Source organism: Gavia stellata, chromosome 19, assembly GCF_030936135.1.
Source record: "Gavia stellata isolate bGavSte3 chromosome 19, bGavSte3.hap2, whole genome shotgun sequence".
Taxonomy (NCBI): domain Eukaryota; kingdom Metazoa; phylum Chordata; class Aves; order Gaviiformes; family Gaviidae; genus Gavia; species Gavia stellata.
This window is the reverse complement of record NC_082612.1, coordinates 3,835,266-3,857,621: the sequence shown is the minus strand read 5'-3', so window position 1 is coordinate 3,857,621 and position 22,356 is coordinate 3,835,266. Positions and strand designations below refer to the sequence as shown.

Here is a 22,356-nt window from a genome sequence, read left to right as displayed (position 1 = left end):
CTTTCCAGGTCATGGACTGTATCTCCTGTTACAGAGAAGGAGATTTTTGAGCACTTCTGTGATATAAATCATGGACAGTATACAAGCTAAAATACATACGTACATACATATATATTTTTTATTTTTTTAATATGAAATTCTGTTTTCAGAAAGACAGCAGTTGAATCTCATCACAAGAACAGATGGTTGGAAGAGATTCTTCTTGATCACAGTTTGGTACACCTACAGACCTTTCTGCTTGATTTCTCATTTGTTGGATATTCTGGAAGTAACATCTTTTAAAAGATGTATAATGAGCTATCCAAATAAGGGATTTCTGTTTCCATGGAAATTTGCATATTTCTGCATCTGGGAGAGAAGGATTATTCAAAATGAAACCAGATTTTTTTCTAACTACCTGAAAATTGAACTGTCCCTCAGATTACTATTTCAGAAAAATAAGTATGCCATTAATTAATTTCTGGAATCATAGCAGGTGCTGACTGCAAAGGACTAATGGCCGAGATAAAAATGACAAGAATATCAATTTCTTTCTGCAGCTGCTAAGAAGTGTAGTGATTACAGCTCTCATAGATCATCTGTCTGGGCTAGGAGGCTCAGGGCTTCCAAAATACCTCGCCAATTGGTTCACAGCATAGACAAAATAGCTATGTTCCTTCTACTATATAAAGTAAAATAGTTCAAAGGAAGTATTTGTTGAAAAAAGTCATGCACTTGAAAGTAACACTGTAAAACTCATGTTTTGTTGTATAGGTACCTGGCAGACACATTTGTCGTGAAGGAAACACATTCATTAACAAATGTCAGTGGTGTTGTTCCAGTGATGTCTTCCCATTGGGCAGGGGTGGTTCCTCCTGAAATAATAGAGATTTTTAAAAAAATTAAACCCAAGCAAGTCTGCAACTTTCTTGCTTCTAGGAAATATTTTACATTCTTCTGAGTTTTTAATTGCTATGAAACCAGTAATAATCCCAGACGTGCCTTCTCCTTAGGTCCACATTATTCCACTAATGCTAGTAGGATTGTATGGGTTTCCTCTGAGAAAACAAAGTGCCCAAATGATTTTCAAATGATGAGTCCTGCAGCACAGCTCCAGAAATGTTAAAAGAGGCTAGAATTTTTTGGGGAGAGATGTAATTTATTAGAAATTACTTTTGTTCCTTCTAGGCTATTCACATACGTGGGGCAAAACTGGCCCAGATATAGAGCAGTTAAACCTATATTGTTACACTTGGGAAATAACAACGTTACTAATAGTGACAACTACAACTGATTATTTCCATAATCTACTTCTTTTTCAAATAAATCAAACACTCAGGTCCAGTATGTACATAACTAAGAAATTTCTTTTGCACGGTGCTATGAAAACCTATGAAACAATCTGTGTCGGACAAGGTCCCTGGAAGATGTTGCAGTTGAAATGAGCACCTCCATATCACGGTGTACAATAGACAGCCTTCTGGATTCCTATCAGTCTATTAAGCGTTCCAGTCCTCTTTGTCACAGATGTTGCCAGCTTCCTATTTCGCCTATGCAGCTGAAAATGTGGGCACAATCTGTCACCCTGCAGCTGTGTTTTCAAGTTCTTCAATATATGTCCCTGCCTCACCTTTTGGTGAAGAATGTCCAGTTGGTCTCCAGTTACCTTAATATCACACTGAGTTTACAGAAAACAGAAATAGAAGTGTTTCTTTCTAACAGCAGTTATGAATATTTATAAAACACATATGAAGAACTAAAGGAAAAACTATGCCTAACCAGGGCTAAGTCAGAATGTGTGTCTGTCCCTCCTTTCATATACAGCTGACTTGTTAGATATCCATTTGACCATGTAGCACAGTCTTCATGCAAACCTTAAACCAAGTTGTATCTATAAAGGAATACTAGTTCTCAGGAAATACCTCCTTTCTCCTTTTGGTGAAGCATTCTTGGAACCAATTTCCCTTTTGAAGTTTTCTAGAGCATCTTTGCAGATTTACTGTCCCTCCAAGAAACTTAGGCAAATTCCTCTTTATAGAGGAGACCATTCTGCTCTGTTTAGATAAACATTGTTTCACTCTCTTGGAAACGCAAATACTTCTTTGTTGACCAGATGTTTTCTCTGGTATTTCAGCAGGTACCCCACACCTTTGTATCAAGAAATTGTAAAAGCACCTGTTCCCTGGAATGACTCACTGGCACATCTCAGTGTGTAATGCATCTTACATTGGGTTGGTATTTGAAAGCAGTTTGAGAATTAAGAAAGATGCTAACTTTTAAACAGAATAAAATGCATGCAGCTCATTTCTGCCTCTTAATTGAGACCGACTGAACAAGACGCTAATCGCTTTGGAGTTACAGCAAGTATAAAGTGTTTTAACTCCAATATTTTCCTCTGAAGCATACTGCAACATTATGTCTGTACTACACTTACTTTGCTAGGCAGAGGTATGTTGGTTCTCAAGATACAAACTGCAAGGAAAATGCAAAAAAACCCAAACCCGAAGTCTATGATTATACTACTCATCTCTTGTTAGTTCAAACACCAAATGTTATTTCTGCTATAAAGTAATTGTTTGGAAAGTAGTTTATTTTCACAGCCTCTCATCCCAGCCAGGTTTTCACCAAGCTTTCCATGTTTATAGTCAGTTTAACATATCAGCCCACGATGACTGACAATTTCAAGACGCACATAAAAAGCTCTAGTATTTGCATCCTACCTGTTATGCTGCATAGTAACCTTAAAGTGGGTGTGTCGCCTCCATAACCATTCATGATCCCATCACTGGAGGCCTTGGGGACGGGAATCGTCATCGTGATGGGTTTATGGAACTTCCTTCTCCTGGGCTCCAGTGTGACTATAGGACTGAAGGTAGCCTTGTTGCCCAAAATCTTCTTTATAAGTTCCGTATGCATAGGTTGAGCCTTTCCAAAGCAAAAGACAGTAACAGAATAGTTACTCGAAAACAGTTTAATGAGTATGTAAAGAACTGGGTCTGTATATTGCCACAAAACCCTGAAGTTTTTACACTAAATGGCACAATTTCCCACAAAAATCTGCAGACAGAAGAACTGACTGCCAGTGAGAAGGGGAGACCTCCCCTTTTCCACTTTCCCACGCCTTCTTCCTCTTCCTATCCCCCTTCTTGGTACTTGTCACACCCTTCACAGTGTTACTTTAATTCACTTAACAAACAGCAAATGATTCTCTTGTCACCTTTTTTTTTCTTAGAACAAGCTCTGAGCTATTTTAGTAAGCTATTCAGCTATTCACAGGGGTTTTCAACAAGCACAGCCTCCTGGCCAAGGTAAGTTGCGGATGCATGCAGCAGGAGGAGGGACGGAGGTAGGGGAGAGACTTCTCCCTCTTTCAGTGGTGAACTGTTAGGCTGGTTTACTTCAGGCTGAGAATCTGTACATGTGACCTAGTTATTATGGCACTTTGTACTTCTCTGATGCCTTTCATAAGAAGTGTTTAAGAAATTGTTCTATGACCTGCACTAATATCATCGTCACCAAAATGAGGTGCTTTTCCCAAGATCATATAGACAGTTAACAGACAGGAATCTGAATTAACTGGAATAGCCAAAGCTTTACCACTTGCTCTGACTTCTGCATGGATTTTTTTTTTTTAAATTATTTTTACTAGAAGCATTTTAGATGACAACATACAACATGATAAGCTGAATATGCCGGTTCTCCTTTCAAAGAAGGTAATTTTAGACTAAAAAGAAAAAAAAAAGATAAGCCTTGTAATTGTTTCATTGTACCTGGAGGCCAACGCGAATTCGTTTGGTTAGAGCCCCTTCTGGGAAGACTGCCTGCACTTGGGGTACAACAGTGCTGCTCAGCACACCTCCCTCAGGTCCAATAAGGTTGCTGTCCTGTTTGATCCGGGATACCACTGCAAAGTACTGAGGGAAATCTCGGGTGATGATGCGGCAGATGCGTTTCTTCTCAAGCTCCTCTGGAGTGTCAAGTACTGAGGCCAAAAGACAAGACGGTCAGGAGACAAGAATTTTGTAGAAACAATACAGCAAACTTCAAGGTGCATTCAAGCTTTCCACAGTTTAACTGCAACTTACAAAAGTATTTTGTCTAGAAATCAAAGGGGAAAAGGAAACATACCCCCGTATTTTAAGTTCAGCTAAACCAGAGAAATCAAGAAAGGAATAGACAGACAGACTGAACAACTAACTGAAGGGAGCTTAAGACAGCAAACTCAGAACATGTTGACAACATCCCCAAAATCAGCAGGCAAGCAGGCAAAGGGCTTGGTCCAAGACCCTTTCTACTTCACATATTTACACTAGGGCCTGGAGTAGCATCAAGAAAGCTAAACTCCAAATCAAAACGGTATCAAAGTATGAGTTCAGCTTTAAGTATGTGAGTTGGCTCATTTACTTTTGTGTTGTTTTTTTTTTAAAAGCCATCAAAATTAATAACAAATTCTGCAGATCCTAGACAGCCCAAGGCCATTCTGTTCTCTCAGAAAGCAAGAGTACCCATGACTGACATTTCCTCCCACACACGTAGCTTCTGGGAAAGGATTAGTATGATAATTGCCTTGTTTTGGAAAGATGTTTGCTATGGAAGCTTTTCGTTTAACACTATGAAAAGGAGCAGCAGAAAACATAAGTGTAGCATCTATTCTCAACTTTGTGACGGTAGATTTTGTTTTGTCCCACTGCTTCAGCAGACCGTGCAAGGGAAGTAAGCAGAAGTACACAGTGCTTCTGCTGGCTCCTCTGCTGAGAACATGATTATGCTCCAGTGTGACTGAAATGAAGTATCTGGAGAATGCAGTGTCAGAAGTTCTAGGGCGGACCAAACACGAGGTGCTAAACAGAATAAATAGTAAAAAGCTATTACCCCCAGTTACAGAAGTAATGCAGGAGCAGAATAAAAAAAAGTCACACTGGTACCTTCATCCATCCCATTCAAGATTTCATTCAGTTCATCCTCAGTGTATTCACAGAAATGCTCCTTCCAGCTGTCCCCGTTCTCACTGCGCAGGATTACCAGCTCTCTCTCTTTCCCACGCAGAGCAGCAAAATGGGGAATCTCCACAATCACAGGCCTGGCACAGCAACACAGCGCATTAAATGCATACGGGAGAGAGGAAGAAACAGGATTAACAGCAACTCTATTCAGTCTGCTACAAAGTGACCTGGAATTCCACCTATTTCGCTGGAATACTTTGGCATAATCCTAAACTAGTAGGTCACTAACACATACTAGATTTTTACAGGGACCCAGTAAATGCTGAAGGACAGATTAAAAAGTGCATTCACCTCTTTCTACAGTGTGAATGATATTTGGTAAGATAATAAGTCCTTAGTTAGAAATTTGGTAATTGTTTTGCAAATTCATAAAAAACTCATGCTCATTTTAGTTGTCACTACTGTCTGGGTTAACCTGTGCAACTTCATTTCAAAGAGAATCTACTGTAACATATATGAATAGTGGCACAAATTCTGATCTCACTTATACTAGTGCAAATCAGAATAATTTCATTGCAATCATGGGCAATTGTGTCCTGTGCCAGTTTTACTTCATTGTAATTCTATATATTCCAATGAATTTATTCCTGATTTACACTCTGGGAGAGATAAAGGAGGTCTGAGGAGATCATCTGGGTTTCTATTTCAGTATAGGAGATAAGAATTTGCCTTGTTGCCTTACAAGCAGATGTCAATATATATATATATCGGTGTATGCATCCATATATATATACAACACATGTGTACATATAATATATCTATATTTATATATACATATACATACATACTCTTAGAAGTAAGAGAGAAAAGACAAATATATTTGTATATACACTTCTCTAATTAGAGGACTCACACAGGTTACCATGTACATAGTAAATGTCGTGTTCTATTATACTGGTGGTAGCCAACATATAACTTATTGAATAATCAGTCCTTGACACAAAACACATCTTAAAATTTACAGTAGATTCCTTTTTTTTGTCCCAATCCAGGTTGCTTTGCTACAGACATCAAGCACATAACTAGGAAGATTTCATGCCAAAACAAAAACGAAGGCCACAGTACTTTAAGAAAAAGATACAAACATACCACCAAAACAAAACCACATACCACAAGGGTTGAAAAAATGGTCCACTAAGGGTTGGGTATACAAAATTTCAAATGATAGAAAGGGACAATATCATGGGCATAATGACATAAAAAAATCATATTGCAGAAGGAGGAGAAGAATGGGGAGGTCAGCATCCATCAATTTGTTTCAAGTCTCTCCTACCCAAGGAATTTGGTCCCAGGAGGCCCCAGCTGAAGGATTCGGCTGACCAAGCTTTCTCCCTCATTAAGTGGGGGAGGAGCCGTAGGCAGATGAAGTTTACTGAGTACATCCAAAGCAGCAGTGAAAGAAAGAACATAAATAAACTTTATGTATTTTTTGCGCCAGAACGCCAGTGCCACTGTCTGGTCCACAGAGTGGAATTAGGCTGTACACTGAATAAGGTTCCATCCTAGCGATGACAATTTGGTGATCAAAATCAACAAAATTAGTTTCGTCAATTTAGGATCTTTTCTTGCTTATGGGAAGATGATAGGAGTTTTGGCAGTGAACTCGATGGGAACAGGATTTCGACCTTAGAATGCAAACAGTACAGCAATTTTCTGATTTTGCTGCCACTACAACACCTAGAAAAATGCTTGCAGGAAGGGCACAAAGATCTGAGAATGAATAAAACTGTGCTATATCCTGGTCTTTCAGGTGAGACATTCTCATTAGATAGAGAAACCATTAAAAAGAAAATGGGAGACATACTTAAGGTCAATTTGTGTGTGAAAAAGATCACGGGAAGACTGAATGTGACAGCACAATATTTCTTCTGCTCTTTAGATTTCTTTCTGCTTCTCTTTAAGAGTGACCAAGACATGAAAAGAGTAAGTGGTACAAAGCATCTGATTAGCCAGCTTGTTTGCTGTTACTTGTGATATTAAGAGGTATCCTGTCTGCGAAAAGGAATAGTTGGCTTGCTCTTAGCATCGTATTCGCATTGTTTCAGAACTGCTCTTGCTTTTTTACCAGGTTAGAGCAACAGTGAAGCAGCCAAAACGTGTCTTGGGTATGTTCTCCTTTCACACTCTATATAAAAGCAGCGCGCAGTTAAAAACTACCAATCAACTTTTTTCTCTCCCTAAGCTCAATCTTCTAGAAAAAGCACTAACGAAGATAGTGGCTTTGATGACTGCCTGTTATAATAGGATTTTAAAGCAATTGATTTGTTTCGAAATGGATTTAAACTATTTCTGTTTACAGGGTCACTTTTTTTACGATTTCTGAATGACACTATTTATTGTAATAGAAGGGGTTCCTTCAATCATCCACTTTTGGATGCCACAGTTGATAGGGAGAACAGTTGGTAAAAGAAATTAAAAAAGGTGTGGATAACTGCTGCTTTCAGCTGAAAATTGCTAAAACAAGCTCAACAGCAGACACAAATCTGATCTTTCTATGGGTTTTGCAGCATAGGACAAAAGAAATGGCCAAAAAACTCCAGGGTTGTCCTATTGCTTAAGTTAGCAATTTCAACCCCAGAAAAATCAAAGGCGCTGTGCTTCCCTGATAGTCCAAATTACTGATAACACAACACAAGTCTCTAAAATAAGCAGCTGTAACTTGTGTTGTATATGTAGCAGGCTTTACATTTGGGCTTTAGATCAGTGCTGTGCTATTCATGCCTTATATATAGGTTATTTAAATATAGTACGAACTGCCTTTTCTGGCTGCAAAGGGGTCTTTTCCCACTATAATATCACAACACTGAGTAATAACTATATCCAAGGAAGCACATTAACCTTAGCGCTAGTGGTTAAAATATCCATTTTCAAAGGAAAAAGCGTAAAAGCTTTGTGAATTGTTAACTAACAACTAATTTGTATTTCACACGACCAGTCTGTTACCATATGTTACAAACATCTTTATCTGTTCAAGTCTTGAAAAAGGAACCATTTCAGTGCAACTTGCAAACAGACAAAAATAGACTGAACATTTCCCTTTAGGCCATATGGCACCCCTTACCCAAGAAACTGAGCACCAGAAGGTCCAACTTCAATCAGGCGGCTAGCCAGACCTTCGCCTTCCACCATGGGAGGCATGGTGGCCAGTCTGTGGCGTTTCACCAACCGGCAAGTCACTCGTGTTGGAGCAGTGCATTTCCGCGGAGGAATAATGATTCGTAGTCCGTTATGTCTGCAACCTCTCATGGCACCCCCACGAGCATCCACCATGAAACTAACTAGGAAGCTGAAAAATGAGGGGAAAAAAATGAGATACAAAACGTATCAAAATTCCTTTGGTTATGGTTCTGCATACGTAACAAACTACGTATGTAAATATAGCTCTTTCTCAAGATGTACAATTAGAAAAGGCCTTTCTCCCATGTGAAGCACCAAATCATGCTAAGATCATTTCTTAATGAAACTGACAACTGTGATCTAAGAGTTCTTCACAGAAAGTCTTATTTTACAGTGCTGCCGTTGGTAAAAATACCAGCAGTCACTAATAAATGTGAGCACATGTGTATGTACCTATTAGAGACAAAGTCAAGTGCAAATATCACTACTCTGTACCCGCAAGCATCTGTATTGTAAAGTTGGCACTCTTTAAATACTTTACAAGCAAATACATCTTATTGAAGAAAATTATTTATGATTCGAGGATATAAAGCCAATTCTGATTGGAGAGGTTGTTGGGGTTTTTTTTAGGTTAGGTATATAATTTTCTAGTTATTTGATAAACTATAATTTCTAACAAAAATGGTTTTGGAGTTAAAAAAAAATCAAATTTCCTTCTGGAGTGTGTGGATACAATTTGTAATACATCAGTGAAGCTAGCACCTGTTTATATAAAAAACCCAACACGTCATTATTGTTTGAAGACAAATTTTGGATTTTGGTGAGATGACTACAGCTACAGTCACTGTGTAAGAGGTTTATTTATGGATTTTTGTTTTCCTGTGTTACTTTGCACAGCAATACAATGTCCCAGTGGAAAACGTACAGATGCAGAAAGCCATCTACGGGGAGCCCTCTTCTAGCACAAGGCAAATTGTCTTATTTATTTCTTTTTCTTTAAAAGGGAGAAAAACATTTCATGGAATTTCTTTCATGCTGAACTTTTTATAGTTCTATATATAACCAACAGGTAGAATTTAACAGATTTGTTACAAAGATTGGGGACATTCTTGGGAAAGGTGTAGAACTACTTCAGGTTTTTTTACTGGTTTATGACTTAGGATCATGCCTGATGTGGGATGGGAATGTCAGGTTGCTGGAAGTGAAAATAAGAGTAGATGAGACAGAACGGTATCAGGCCTACTTCTAGCCACTAAAATAGAATCATCACATGGGGAGTCGCAGAAATGCTACTGAAGGACCTGCAATAGAGAAAAGCCCTTGTAACATGAGTAACAAATACAGGTATTTTACCACTGTCCCCTTGACCGTTCTGTGCAACAAACATTGCATCCATTCATTGTCCACACAGCTACAAGTAATTCCACATGCTGTAAAACACAACACCCAACACACCGTGCAAGTCAGAAAAATGGATGATGGAAAGGAGCCACAAGCGCCAGTCAGAAGCACACCATGCACCACGGATGCCAGTCTTTCTCACACATGCGGTCTCCTATTCTACTGCCATTCATATACCTCTAGGTTTTGTTTAGTGTAAAAGTCTGGGTAGTACAATCATTATCTCATTCCTTAGAGGTTGGTGTTTCTGTGGTTTTAACAAGGGGGAAAAAAAGAAAATGAAAACATTTTACAGCTTTGATTCTCTGGGGATTAATTTAGAAAAATGGGAGCTTCCTTCATAAAATACATACTTCATACATTTTAACGCACAGATGAAAGAAGAGCTTAAAAGATACTAAATGCTCAGTTGTTGCAATAATGCTCTATGGCTTGCATTGCGATTTTCCTTTAACTGTATGAGGCAGTGTTATCAACGTGGTTCTGAATTACGTTTCAGAGAATCAGTCCAAGTCTCTATTATAATGGGTGCGTTAGAGGTAGTTAACAACACTGAGGGCTGGAAGAAGAATTTCACATTTTGATGCTAATACTATGAGCAACAGAAATACTACCCCCACAATTACCAGAAGCTAATGAGTGTACCTACTGAATTAAATTAGCATTCACATTTTTCATTGTGTAAGCTGTCATGAATACAATTTTTAGGATTCAATTATTTTTGTTACTGACATAATACTCAAGATTGTATACTTTAACAACAGGATCATCACCTTTCGCTGTCCATCACTGAAATGTTACTGCTAGGTCATCTGTCTGTCTTATGTCCTCCTTAGTTTATCTCCCCATGTGTCTCAGCAATGCCAAAAACACTGTTAGCTGCTAGAAGAATACATACACATAAAAGGTAAGGGTCCACATGAAATAATCTCCCTTCTGACCACAATAATGGGTTCTGTTGCTTTTAATATGGTGGTCTTTCTCTGTGTAGTAATTCCTTTCAGTCTAGCTAAAAGCAGAGTGCTAAAACAGTAGTGCCTTCTCATAAAGCACATGTTACACAACTAAGATAACTAGCTTGTGGTGTAGAACCAATATACAAGCTGAAGAAGCAGGAGTAGTCTTTGATTTTGACCATCTGTAACAAACTGGTATCTCACCTCACACACAGTCATAGCCCTCTTATTCCCACACATGCAAAACTTGGGATCTAGTACAGATCAATTAAAAGTGGAACGTGGCATTTGTCTCTAGTAAGCACTCAAGATGCAAAGGGATAGTTGTGTGTGTTCAGGCTTTAAAGTTGCAACTCTTTCTTTCAGTTTAAGTTTACTGAATGTGCCCGGTGGGTCAGAGCAAGATCTGTCAGTGAATCCATCACAAGGCCTATCAGTCAGCTATCACTGAAACCAACCATTGCTCCAAAGAGTAGAAAAACAAGCAAAGATAAGTATCATTGGAAGGTGGACACAAAGATAAGAATGGTTAGGGTAAAACCAGTAAGACATTACTATTATTACTGTAAAAACACTTGTTTCTATCATAAAGAAGATCTAATGTATTTACTGAACAACAAGGCACAATCTGGCAAACAGGAGTCTTCATCACACTATACACCAAAAAAGAGATTTGTGCCCTATCACTGAAACAGAGCCCCAGATGAAATGGGAGGTTCCTGAAGGGTTCTGTGACTTCTGGATGAGTCTGAAACCACCTAAGAGACTGCAAACACCCTTCAACTGCTGGACAGCAAATTCAGGCAAACATAGGATAATATGAGGACAGCACAGAAAGATTAGTGCCAATTCTCATACTAAATATGGAGGAGACGGTTCACAAAACCAGCTATATACTACCATGAAATTTCAGGAAAACAAATTTTGGAGAAGTAGCATAAATATAGTGCAAAAGAAAGAAACTGAAGGGGAAAACTCCTCAGCTCCAGAGCTGTGGCACAGAAGTCTGAAAGAATAGTACACTGATGCAGGATTTGTAGAGCTGACACAGAATGTCAAAACAGGTTCTTTTTCACCATACCACCCTGTTTATTTCCCAAACTTTTGCCACATTGATTTTTTCATCCACTTATTTAATCCAATTTCTTTTCATCTTTTTTTTTTTTTTAAAATCAGCACATTTCACATGATTTTGGATATGCAATAGAGTCAAGCAAATAATTCATAACAAAGCATTTTCTGAATCATAGCAGCCTCTTTTTCTGCCTATTTGCTACATAATAGGGCATCTGGATGGCTACATTACTGTTCCAGGACTGGAAAAGCTTTGCCCTTTTGAAGGACTGTATATATCAATATACAAAGAATTCATACACAACTAATGCATAACATAAAACATGCTTTCTGAAATGTGCATTTAGGAAAGTGAAAAAATTGTATGACTAATATAAAGGAAATGCAAAATGCAAATTAATTGTTTTGTTGCCCACGCACATTATTTTTCCTCTCCGTAACGTTTCTTTTACCAGATGTTTTTCAGTTGCAAGGCTGAGATAGGAAGAGATTGTACTCAAATGAACAAACAAAACTAGCAGGAATAATTGGCAGATCAAGCCGTCACTCTGGGAAGTGGTACCTTTTCGTTATAAATTCCCATGGTCAAAAAGAAAATAACACATAATATTAGCATATGAATAACCCTAACATCATATACATTTCCTGAAGCTTAGCTGCGGGGGTGCTTCTCTTATCACATGCACAGAGATGGTGCTTTGCTTTACCATCCCTGAGAGGTACCTGTGCAATCTTTGCATTGGTCCTCCCTGCTCTGACTTAAAACTTTGTAAGATCCTCCTTCTGCAAAGGGCACTGGGCACCCTCTGCTCACACTAACTGGACGGTGCAAAACGTGACTTTTGGCTAAGCAAGAAACTCGGAGCTTACTCCAAGTTCCAACTGCAGGAAGCACTACCAACCACCTACGTACAGAGAACGAAGAGGAGAAGGCTCATTAAAGAGAAGCACAAATGGCTGTGAAGAGTTCAAGAGAAAAAAGAAAAAGAAAGCAAAAAAAAAGTTAATAAAAAGGATTAAAGGGAATCAGAAAGCTCTTACAGGTTATCACTAGAAGAGAAGAAAGGAGGCATCCTAAAAAATTAGGCTGATAAATGTTCCTTACATGCTTCTACGATAATTTATTATAATATTAAAAATAAAAGAAAATGTAAAAGAAACCAAAATAATTTACAGGAACTCCACGTAGCGATAACAGCTACAATTTTCAGAAGGGGTTAAAAACGGCATAATAGGGGAAGGACATGTTTTAAATGTCCTTCCTATAATAACTATATATAGGGGAAGCATCCTTCTTTAGCACTGACTTCAGTTTATCTTGGCAACCCATGGCAAGAACTTACATTTCAATTAGGTGATGATTCAAAATCAAAGCAGATTACGGGTTAAAGCAGCAGAGTGAAAATCTGTATGTCAGGGGTGACACTAGGGCAACAATGAGACAATCTTTCTCAGTGCTAAGACAGCCTTTGAGTAAGTTTTATTTTCTGATGGTTTTAAAGTCTCAGTTAGAAATGACGCATGACACAAACATGTGACCCTGACAGTCTTGCAAATTGGATTGATACTGAGCTTTCCTGTGATTTAGCAAGGTGGTAATCCAATCTAATAGCCAAATCAATGAAACAAATTAGGGTGAGGGAAACCATTGCCTTCTCTCTTTGTTAAACAGAGTGAAGGGGAAATCAGGACTTTTTTTAAAAAAAAAAAAAAAGAAGAAAAATTAAAGAACAAAGGCAATTCTTTTCTAGGAATAAGTTATAGATTGCAGGGGAGTCTATACATGCTTCCGTTAAACACATGGTTAGCAGTTAGATCAAGCATCATCCATTCGCCTCTAATTTAGCAATACCTATAAATTAGACAGGCCATTTCACGCTCTTTAATTTTAGAGCAATTAAAAACTACATACTTGCCATATGAAAGGTAACTATATCAAATAACATTGGCTACAGCATCCTTCTGGTTGAAGACATTTATAAAAGGCCCCTAAATCTTTCAGACTGTTTCCATGCCTTCTACAGAGAGCAGAGCAAACAGCAATGGGTTTTCTAATGGCTCCACTTGAACAAAATACAGACAATATAGATGCATTGGATTTGGTGTGCTGTATTTTCATGAAATATTTGTATTTCAGATGTGAGCCTGAGTTATTCCCTGATTTTATTCATATGGAATTAACTTGGTTTTATTCTGTATCTATGCTCATTTGAAAGCTAATAGCAGGATGGACAAATAAAATAAAAAATGGATGTGTCAACATTGGGGAGTGAAAGAAGATACTTATTGTGTGATTTGTGAAGAATCCCTGTTATGTAAATAGTTTTGCAGAAGAGTCACAGTTTCAGGTGGCTGCAAATGCAAGCATGTTGGCACTGAAACGCACTTCTCATTCTGCAGAATCATTTGAAGAGCCATGCAAACCTAGCATCGTGAAGTGTCTTTCCAGAACAGGCGATCGTTCTTTGAACACACAAAACCAGAATAGGCAAAATCAATACACCACCACTTTCAGACGGTCAGCTCAGGTATGATTATTCTTTCAAACTAGCTAGGCAGGCACACATGCTTTCATCAGGTAGCAGGAAACAATAAAAAGCTCTAACTAGAGCACATCCATTGTAGACACATTTAAGAACTTTTCTGCGTACATTATCTTAATTTTTAAAAGAAACTGGGAAACAAGGAGATAGCAGCATTCAGTGTTAGTCGCAGTGTGAAGAAGCAGAAACAAACAATCAGGGTGCTTCAGCCATTGTAAAGTGTTCAGCTGGAGAAGGAAAACTGATAGAGTCTGAAATTAAGAAAAAAGGCCTTGATCCAGCTCCCGCTGAAGTCAACAGCAAGTCATTCAACTACCTCAGTGTGCTTTCCATCAGGCTGCAACTATGCCACACATAAACAAGGCAAAATACACATTCCAGGAGGACAAAAAACATGATCCTACAGAGGAAACCACTAGAGTATTAACTTATGGTAACATTCTCTTCACTGCATTAGTCAACTACAGAGAGATTGAGTGACATGACCTAAAAATACGGGTTTGTAGTTTGGGGTTTTATTTAGCCATTTAATAATTTTGCACAGCTGAATATTTAAGAAGATTTTCACCTTTCTAGGGTTATGTTAAAGGAGATGAAGAGGTATTGGGCCAATAAACACTCTGTTTGCCAAGTGAAGATAACCTCTGTTGGGAAGGTACCGCTTCAGGTGTTCTGTGCAGCATGCAGTGTGCCAGGGATTCAACCACTGATTAACCCAGGTCACACAAAAAATGCACGTGGCATGAAAAACTAAATATACTGGGTCTATGCTGTTATTCTACTAGTTCCAATATGGTGGCACAATTTGGAAAATATGGCCTAGGGAGTGGCTCTGCAATATTCTTTATATAGACAAGTGAGATACAAGGCCCACTTTGTAATGTAACAGTCGAAACTAAAACTATCTGCAGTGGTTTGTGTTGAATTATTTGGCGGTGGGTTCCTTTCTTTTAATAATACTAAACCATGCCACCAACACAGAAAATGTATTGTTAACTGAATTAGGGGTTAAAACAATCTAGGAATGTATAAGGAGCTTTGTTAAGATTTTTTGCAATGGACTTACTATGTGTCCAGTATTCTTTTCTTATAGAGGACATAGCAGATGGGAAAAAGCGGACACTTACTGTGTAAGAAGAGAAATAGGGCCATGTTTAACTATTACTGCTAGTCAGAGGAGATTTTTTTTCTCTTGCCTAACGCACACTATCAAAACACTAAAGCATCCTGAAGTGAGGTAAAAGAGGAGAGGGATAAACAGGGTGGGTGAGAAGTGCAATGTATTAAAGAAAGAAATTATGCAGAAGTTCACCTGCTGTTGTCATGATCAAGACATGGAGAAGAGCATCTGCAATAGAATAGATGATTTAACATCAAAAAGGAAAGAAAGGGAAAAAAAGAATGAGTTAAATGAAATACTGAAATATTGGAAAAAAGAAACAGATTTCTAAATTAAAAACACGAACATATACATATATACTTAGATTCATTACATGTGAGAAGGTAGGAGTGAGCATGGAAAATAAGCCTGAATAAACATCCTTGGTTACAAATGGTAACTACTACTACAGCAGTAAAGCTAGAGTGATCTGGTTTCTCTACATACATTCTCAAACTGGAAGTCAGATATCTAAAACATACAGTTAGATTCTGAGTAAATCTTTCAGAACCAGATTAGGGGAAATGCTGCTTGGACCATGGTATATCTAAAGGTATCTAAGGTAATTCCAGCCAGTGTTTCTGGTAACACAATAAATCATGATTTTCTTTTCTTCAAATTTCCTATTAATACATTCTGTTCTCCACTTTCTTCCACATCAACATGTTTCTTGTCCTCCTTTGGTTCTGCACTACAGAATGACAAATTTCAGTTTGACCTGTTCAGGCTTTTAGTAATGCGTCACATGGTCAGTTAATTTTCTGCTTTTTATTATATATATCTCCATTGCCATTTTCTTCCACTGATGTGAACAGCGATTTGCTATTAATGAGACACATCTGCTGCTTTTCCTTATTGTAACTTTCTGAATAAAGGTCATAAAGGCTACAGTGTAATTTGAAATCATTTAGACTTTCAGATTTTAGAAATGACTATCAGCTGGTCGCTGCCAGGTCCTGTTTCCATAACAATTTCCAGGAAATTAATCTCACATTGGGGAAAACAGTATTATGGATTCAAAATACAACACTTGAAATATATTTTGTTTACCTTGTTAGCAAGGATCCAGCCTCCTTTTTTGCAGACATGCAGCTAAGAATGATAATTCACATTATTTGTCACAGTTCGAGCTGCCCACTCCCTCATCCTTCTCCTTTTTTCATTGATGGAAGCAACAACTTCCAGAAAGATAAATTCACTAATAATATCCCAACTGTTTAATTTTGTCAGATACAAGTACTGATACACTTGGATCATCTATTAGTCGAATAGGGACGACTTCATCAAATTATATCAAAGAAATCAGTATCTTTCATTAAATAAGAGTTTTACTGTGAGCAAGTCAGAGTTGGAAAAACTGCAGAGCTGCTACATCTCTTGCTCTAGAACACAAAAGCAAGTTAATATCAAAGCATGAACTCAAAGCTCCTTTCTCACAGTGCCATGTTCCTGACAGTATGTCAGAGATTTGCCTCTCTTCTTATCTACCATACCTTTACATATTTGTCAGTAAAATTCCTAGAAATATAATCTATACAACTAAATTGTGGACATTTTTTTCACTGTATCACCAGAACCCAGGTAAGAAAACAGCATAATCTTGCACATAATTTATACTTTAAAATCTTACAGTCAGCCTTATCTTTACCATTCACACTTAACTACTGTGGGTGATAAGAGACATAAGAATATGATACTGTCAAGCAATGTCGAAATGCTGCAAGTGCAAAGAAATCTTTCAGTTCAATGGGGTTTTTTGCCTTCCAATTTAATGAAAATACATGTGTTCTTCCACAATAGGATATTTTGAGGTATAAGATTAAAACTGTGAAACGCACTTGCACTTATGTAGGCATTAGTTCTGTCTCTCATAACACTTCAGCAGGAAATGATACATAACGTCCCCTAATATTATCAGCAAAGTGATAAAACTCTATCTTACCGGATATTTAGCACCCAAACTTTCTGGCATATTCAGAGATCCTTAACTTTGCTCAATAGGTAAGATCAGATAGTTTTATCAGGAGAAACCAAATCTGATCTGCTGAAAGGAAGTTTAAATGCAGGAATTTCTACTCTTCCCTTCAGCCAATGTATGAAACTATGTGGAAACTGCTAGCTGTGTAAAATGGTCAGGGGATGTTTATGTTGAGATTGTGAGCACCAAAAGAGTGTTACCTCTTAAGAGAGAATTATTTTCTTGTTTTGGAAATGGCTGCCAAAGACTCTGACCAAAGATCTTGTCTTTCCTTTATTGATGAAATTATCAACATATTGAAACAATAGTTAAGTTTAAATTTTACACAGATGGTTAAAGCGTTTTCCCCTTCTGAAATTTCAGACACAGGAGAAGTTTTGGTTACTTATGCAAAGGCTGAAATATATGCCTGTGAAATTCCACACCAAGAGAACAGTTCTCTGTAAATTTATCATTTTGTTTGGGGGTGTTACACCGTGATCCACAGAAACACCTCCCTACAACAAGAGATCAGTTAGAATCCAACAACAATTTGGGGTTAGCCACTGAAATAGTGCAGGGAGAGAACAGTGTCATTTTTTTCTCAGATTGCACAGAACACAAAATTAGTGTCATCTGTGCCAAGTAAATTACTGTCCAATAATTTGCTGATGTATTACTTTATAAAAACACAGTCTGATTTCAATACATTTCCAGTGTCTTGAGGAAAACCAAGGCCATACCCTTGCTTAAAGCCACTAACAATGTTTATAGAGGATTCCTTTTCAAAGACTAAGAGTTTTCTTTCATGACAGATATATACTACTTAAATGCGTGCACCTGAAATTGCTAGTTCATAAGAACCTAGTAATAGTGTGTGTCTGTGTATGAAGGAGGGTGTAGGTGATGAGAGGTGTATAAATGATAAACATATTTATTGTTGTTCCAGTTAAGTGAATGCAACAGTCATGCACACAGTACTTCCACAATTGTTTCGCTTTTAAAATAAGGTCTTAGAAGCAAAACTCTAGTAGTCGATGTATTTTCTTAAAAAAGAAATGTAAACAAGATGCACCCCAACAGTTTATGGTAACTTAATGACTCGGACAAATCTAAGCAAGACACAAATGAAATGTTGTACAGTCTTTTCCAAAGGCTGACTAATCATTATGATAGGTTTCTTTATTACAGTATTTAGTGACAAGTTAGTTGGTACGTATAAAAAGAAGAACATAATTTGTGTTGTGTTAAATGTCACTATTTCACACAAGGCTGCAGAGAGCACTGCTCCTATTAAAATCAGATATTCTTATCCTACCACTAGCATCCTGGTCATGCAAAAAGATCTAAATATCACTAATATTTTTTAAAAAAAAACACAAAATGATTGCACCTCCAAGACATAAATGCCACTCTTCTAGAAAGTATTTAGTTCATCCTTTGCAATCACTGGAAAGACCTACCTTTCTGAAAGTGAAAAGTAATACATCCTTTGGAAAAAGTCTGTAAACTATTTAGGGTTAGAATAAACCACCAGAACAATTTTAAAACTTACATACTGACATATATATCAACACATACATACTGGACACGCTAAGTATTTTCATTTAATTTGTTAGTTTTAGAGCTGAAGAAAAGCAAATCCAAACAACACTGGTCACAGCCAAATATCCTGCTACCGGCTAACAAACAAACTTCTTATCTACGTCACAAATCAGTCAGTTTGCAATCGCAGCTATGACAATACTGTTCACCTCCTAGACCAGGACTGCCTGTCATTCCAAACGGGACCCCAGTGTTATTTTTTGAAAGATATGACCGTAAGATTGTTGCAAACTCATTTGAGATTAACAAATAAAATCCTTCTTCTTGGGCATTCAGCCATGCCGTGTACAACATAGCTCCACAGAAATGAAATGCTTTTTCATGACATCAGTTTCTTATTAATTCATCTGCACATGCCTCATCAAACCTGATGGCAGGACACAAGTGTAGAATTCAGAGCAAAGAATAAAATTACTTAAAACACAGTTAAGTCAGAGCACTTAAAACAAATGCAGTCAGAGATTTTGAGGCCATCCAGGATAAGCTTTGTAAGTATGAATTCAGCTGGGCCTGCATCTTGACCTGTCTTACTCCATTTCAATGAGCTTGCCTAAATGCAAATGCTTACAAAGAGCCAGCTGTGAGAATACGTGAACATAGCGGCCAAATATGTATAAAGCACATGATGTTTAGGTTGCTCGTCTATTACGCAGTTCACGTAATTTAAAATCCTTGGTTTCTTTTTTTAGTAAAAAAATTTAGTAAAAAATTTTAGACAAATGCTAGAGTTGGTGCTTACCTAAACTACTTCTCTAGCATAGGAAGTACTCGCCATCTGGAGTGATTAGGCCCTTGGTCTTAATTATTACTAACTTTAAAAGGCACTGTATTTATCTCTCCATAAAATTCACACAAATGCATGTGTGTATGTGTCAAGTATCTCCTTCATTCCTCTTGGACTTGACTGAAAGCTCACTGACTTGCAGCGATTTCAGCGGATACTCTTGGTACTCAGGCTTGTTTGATTGTCAGAGCTTAAGAGATCAAAACAATTTATTGACAGCTCTAGGAGGCAAAGAATTAAAATATAACTCCTGTTTAAGCATTAGTTGAAGCTGCTGCCACTGCAGGTATTCTATTTCTCTTTTTTTAGTATAATGCTAATTGATACACTCACCCTGAATGAATAGGGCTGGAAGAAAGAGCCACATTGTCCAAGTTTTCAGGGCCCCAGCTTAAGCGATATGAATTCCTTTCAGCTTCTTTGGCCAGAGTTGTTACCTTGATAAGCAAAAAACCCTCCTTTTTACTACAATAAAATCAATTAATCAACCAAACAATAAGAAGATGTATTTTGCATAGTAGTGCCTAAAGCATTTAAAACTTTTTTAAAAAGAAAACAAAGGAGTCATAATAGGATTAAGATATTAGAAACCCCTTAGTGTAACATTTTGTACTTGCTCAAAGTAATCATGTGTTAGTGGTCCCAGTGAAATGAATGCTGTGATTTACCAAAGTGGCGTTTCCTAAATTTTTTTTGGGTTTTTTTTAACTACAAGCATGCTTCAGGATAGTATCTTGGAGGACAATGGCCTTTAGTTCATTAGATCAACCGAATATTTAGCCCAATGGCTGTTAGCATCATTCAAAAATCAGTTAAAATGGAAAACATTATAAAGACAGTCCTTGTACTACATTCACACAGCTTATCCGTTTATTTTGGAATAGAGTTTAATATTGCACAGCATATTATGCCATTAAATATCAATGAAAATTAGAGAGATTTATATTAAAATAAACAAAGCAGCATACACAACATGGTATCATTAGTACAATCTAAACTATAATCTTTTTACATTTCTGTATTTATCCAACCGATAAGTGAAATTAAGAGAATTTGCTTACCTGCTGGCTGGGGATTACAACCGTATCGTCAATCATGGCACTGTCCCTCAGGTAGGAGGCATGGCTCAGTGTGTGGGACCTGTCTGAACTGAAGGATCGCAGGCTGGTAGGTTGGTAGGATGCCATAGCAATATATCAGCAGTACAGATGATGTTGTAAAGGTGTCATGATAGATCGAGTGGGAGAATGAAAAAAGCGTGCTATTAGCAATATGATGCAGCTTCCAGGGGGAGTAGTAATAGTCACAGGGGGAAAAACAGAGTTTTACAGATCTGCATTATGCTACCTTTCTGACCAAGGGCCACAAAGTCTTTTGACTGCCTTATTTGCTTCAAAATGCAGAACCTAGAGATGAATCTAGATGACGGTTTATTTTATACTCACAAGTACTTCATACTTGGCTTTGTGGCATGATAGTTTCCTTAGAATAAAGAGCACGATTTTCTTTTAAGTAAGGCTCTTTGGAGAAGTTCTCTCTCCTGCTACGTCACACAAGCAAACCACTATGGAAAACCAGAATGCTAACATCTGAAGAAAAGCTGAAATTACTCTTTCTGAAGCTTTGTTATGACCTACTCTCTCCCCTTAAAACTGTAAGTAAATATGCTTGATATTGTCCCCTGGAAGGTACACACAGCAAGGTGAATTGTGGCCAGCCGCAAGCTCCTGTGTAAAACAAAATTCTTCCCCTGTGTGCCAACAGCATCTTTAGAGAGGCAGTCCAAATGTGAGCACTGTTTTCTTTGTAAGTACACCCAGCTCTACAGAAAACTGGTTGCTGTAGCAATGAGAGACGCAAGACAGTAAATAAGCTGCTTCCAAGCACTGGCTCAGAATGTAGCTGCAGTATCCACTAGCAAAAAGCAGAAAAAGACAAAGAACACACCACAGAAGGACATGTAGGTAAATGGGGTTTCTGCTACCAAATAGCACTAGCTTTGTCCTTTAAATATTTACTAGCAGCAATATTACAATAGTGATTTTTAAAAACAGATCAACCACCTTCAGATGTTGTATGTGTACTCTGGGATGTTGGTCTGTATCTTCAGGAATATAGTACACGTAACTGAAGGAAGCAGTTTTATTTTTATGGCTTTACACATCCATGAGTAGGACTCATAATGACTAACACACTGGATCAGAAAAATAGGGCATTTATCTAGATAAATAGATTTTTAAGCGGTAATTAATTTCCAGCAGTTAGCGATAAAATAAGTCGGGTGTACATTATGGGCACGAGATTCAAGTGCTTTAAATGCAGATCTTGTTGGAAATCGTATTTTACCACCCGATTCAGACCAGTCAGCCTTTTTTAACAATAGCTACATTCACTCAATAATTTTTTGATACATTGTTAGAAACAAACGGTTATCTTCTTTCTATTAGAAATACATGACATTGAAGAATAATCAATGCTATTGATCATTGACTTATACCAATGGCCTATTTAGCATACTAGATGGATTGCACAAAACTGAAAGCAAAGATAGGTATCACACAAGTATCAGCCTTAGGGAAGTCTTGAGAAAAAAACAAACTAACAATAAATAATCTCTCTTACATGTCATGAAATGTCTTTCACCCAGACAAGTGGAAGAGATGAGACATGTAAGGCTGGTATAATTGGGACTATGCATTTCTGGAATAAAATTCTGATCCCATTAAAACAACCAACAAAATTTCAATAGGGACAGAAGTTCACCATAACTGTCTGCAT

General features: G+C 37.6%; 1 protein-coding gene across 2 annotated transcripts in view; it reads right to left on the bottom strand.

Moving 5' to 3' along the window:
• Positions 1-22,356, bottom strand: part of ANK2 (ankyrin 2) — a 316,797-nt gene that overhangs the window by 41,362 nt on the left and 253,079 nt on the right. Inside the window, exons 26-34 of one of the 2 annotated variants that reach the window (XM_059826979.1) lie at positions 20,640-20,727; positions 19,912-20,015; positions 15,386-15,421; positions 8,044-8,268; positions 6,256-6,354; positions 4,905-5,059; positions 3,750-3,961; positions 2,700-2,904; positions 758-854 (exon numbers count right to left, since the gene is read on the bottom strand). In XM_059826979.1, the coding sequence (XP_059682962.1) occupies positions 758-854; positions 2,700-2,904; positions 3,750-3,961; positions 4,905-5,059; positions 6,256-6,354; positions 8,044-8,268; positions 15,386-15,421; positions 19,912-20,015; positions 20,640-20,727 (1,221 nt within the window). Of the gene's footprint in view, positions 1-757; positions 855-2,699; positions 2,905-3,749; positions 3,962-4,904; positions 5,060-6,255; positions 6,355-8,043; positions 8,269-15,385; positions 15,422-19,911; positions 20,016-20,639; positions 20,743-22,356 lie in introns of both variants that reach the window. The other variant, XM_059826980.1, reaches the window with a different exon arrangement.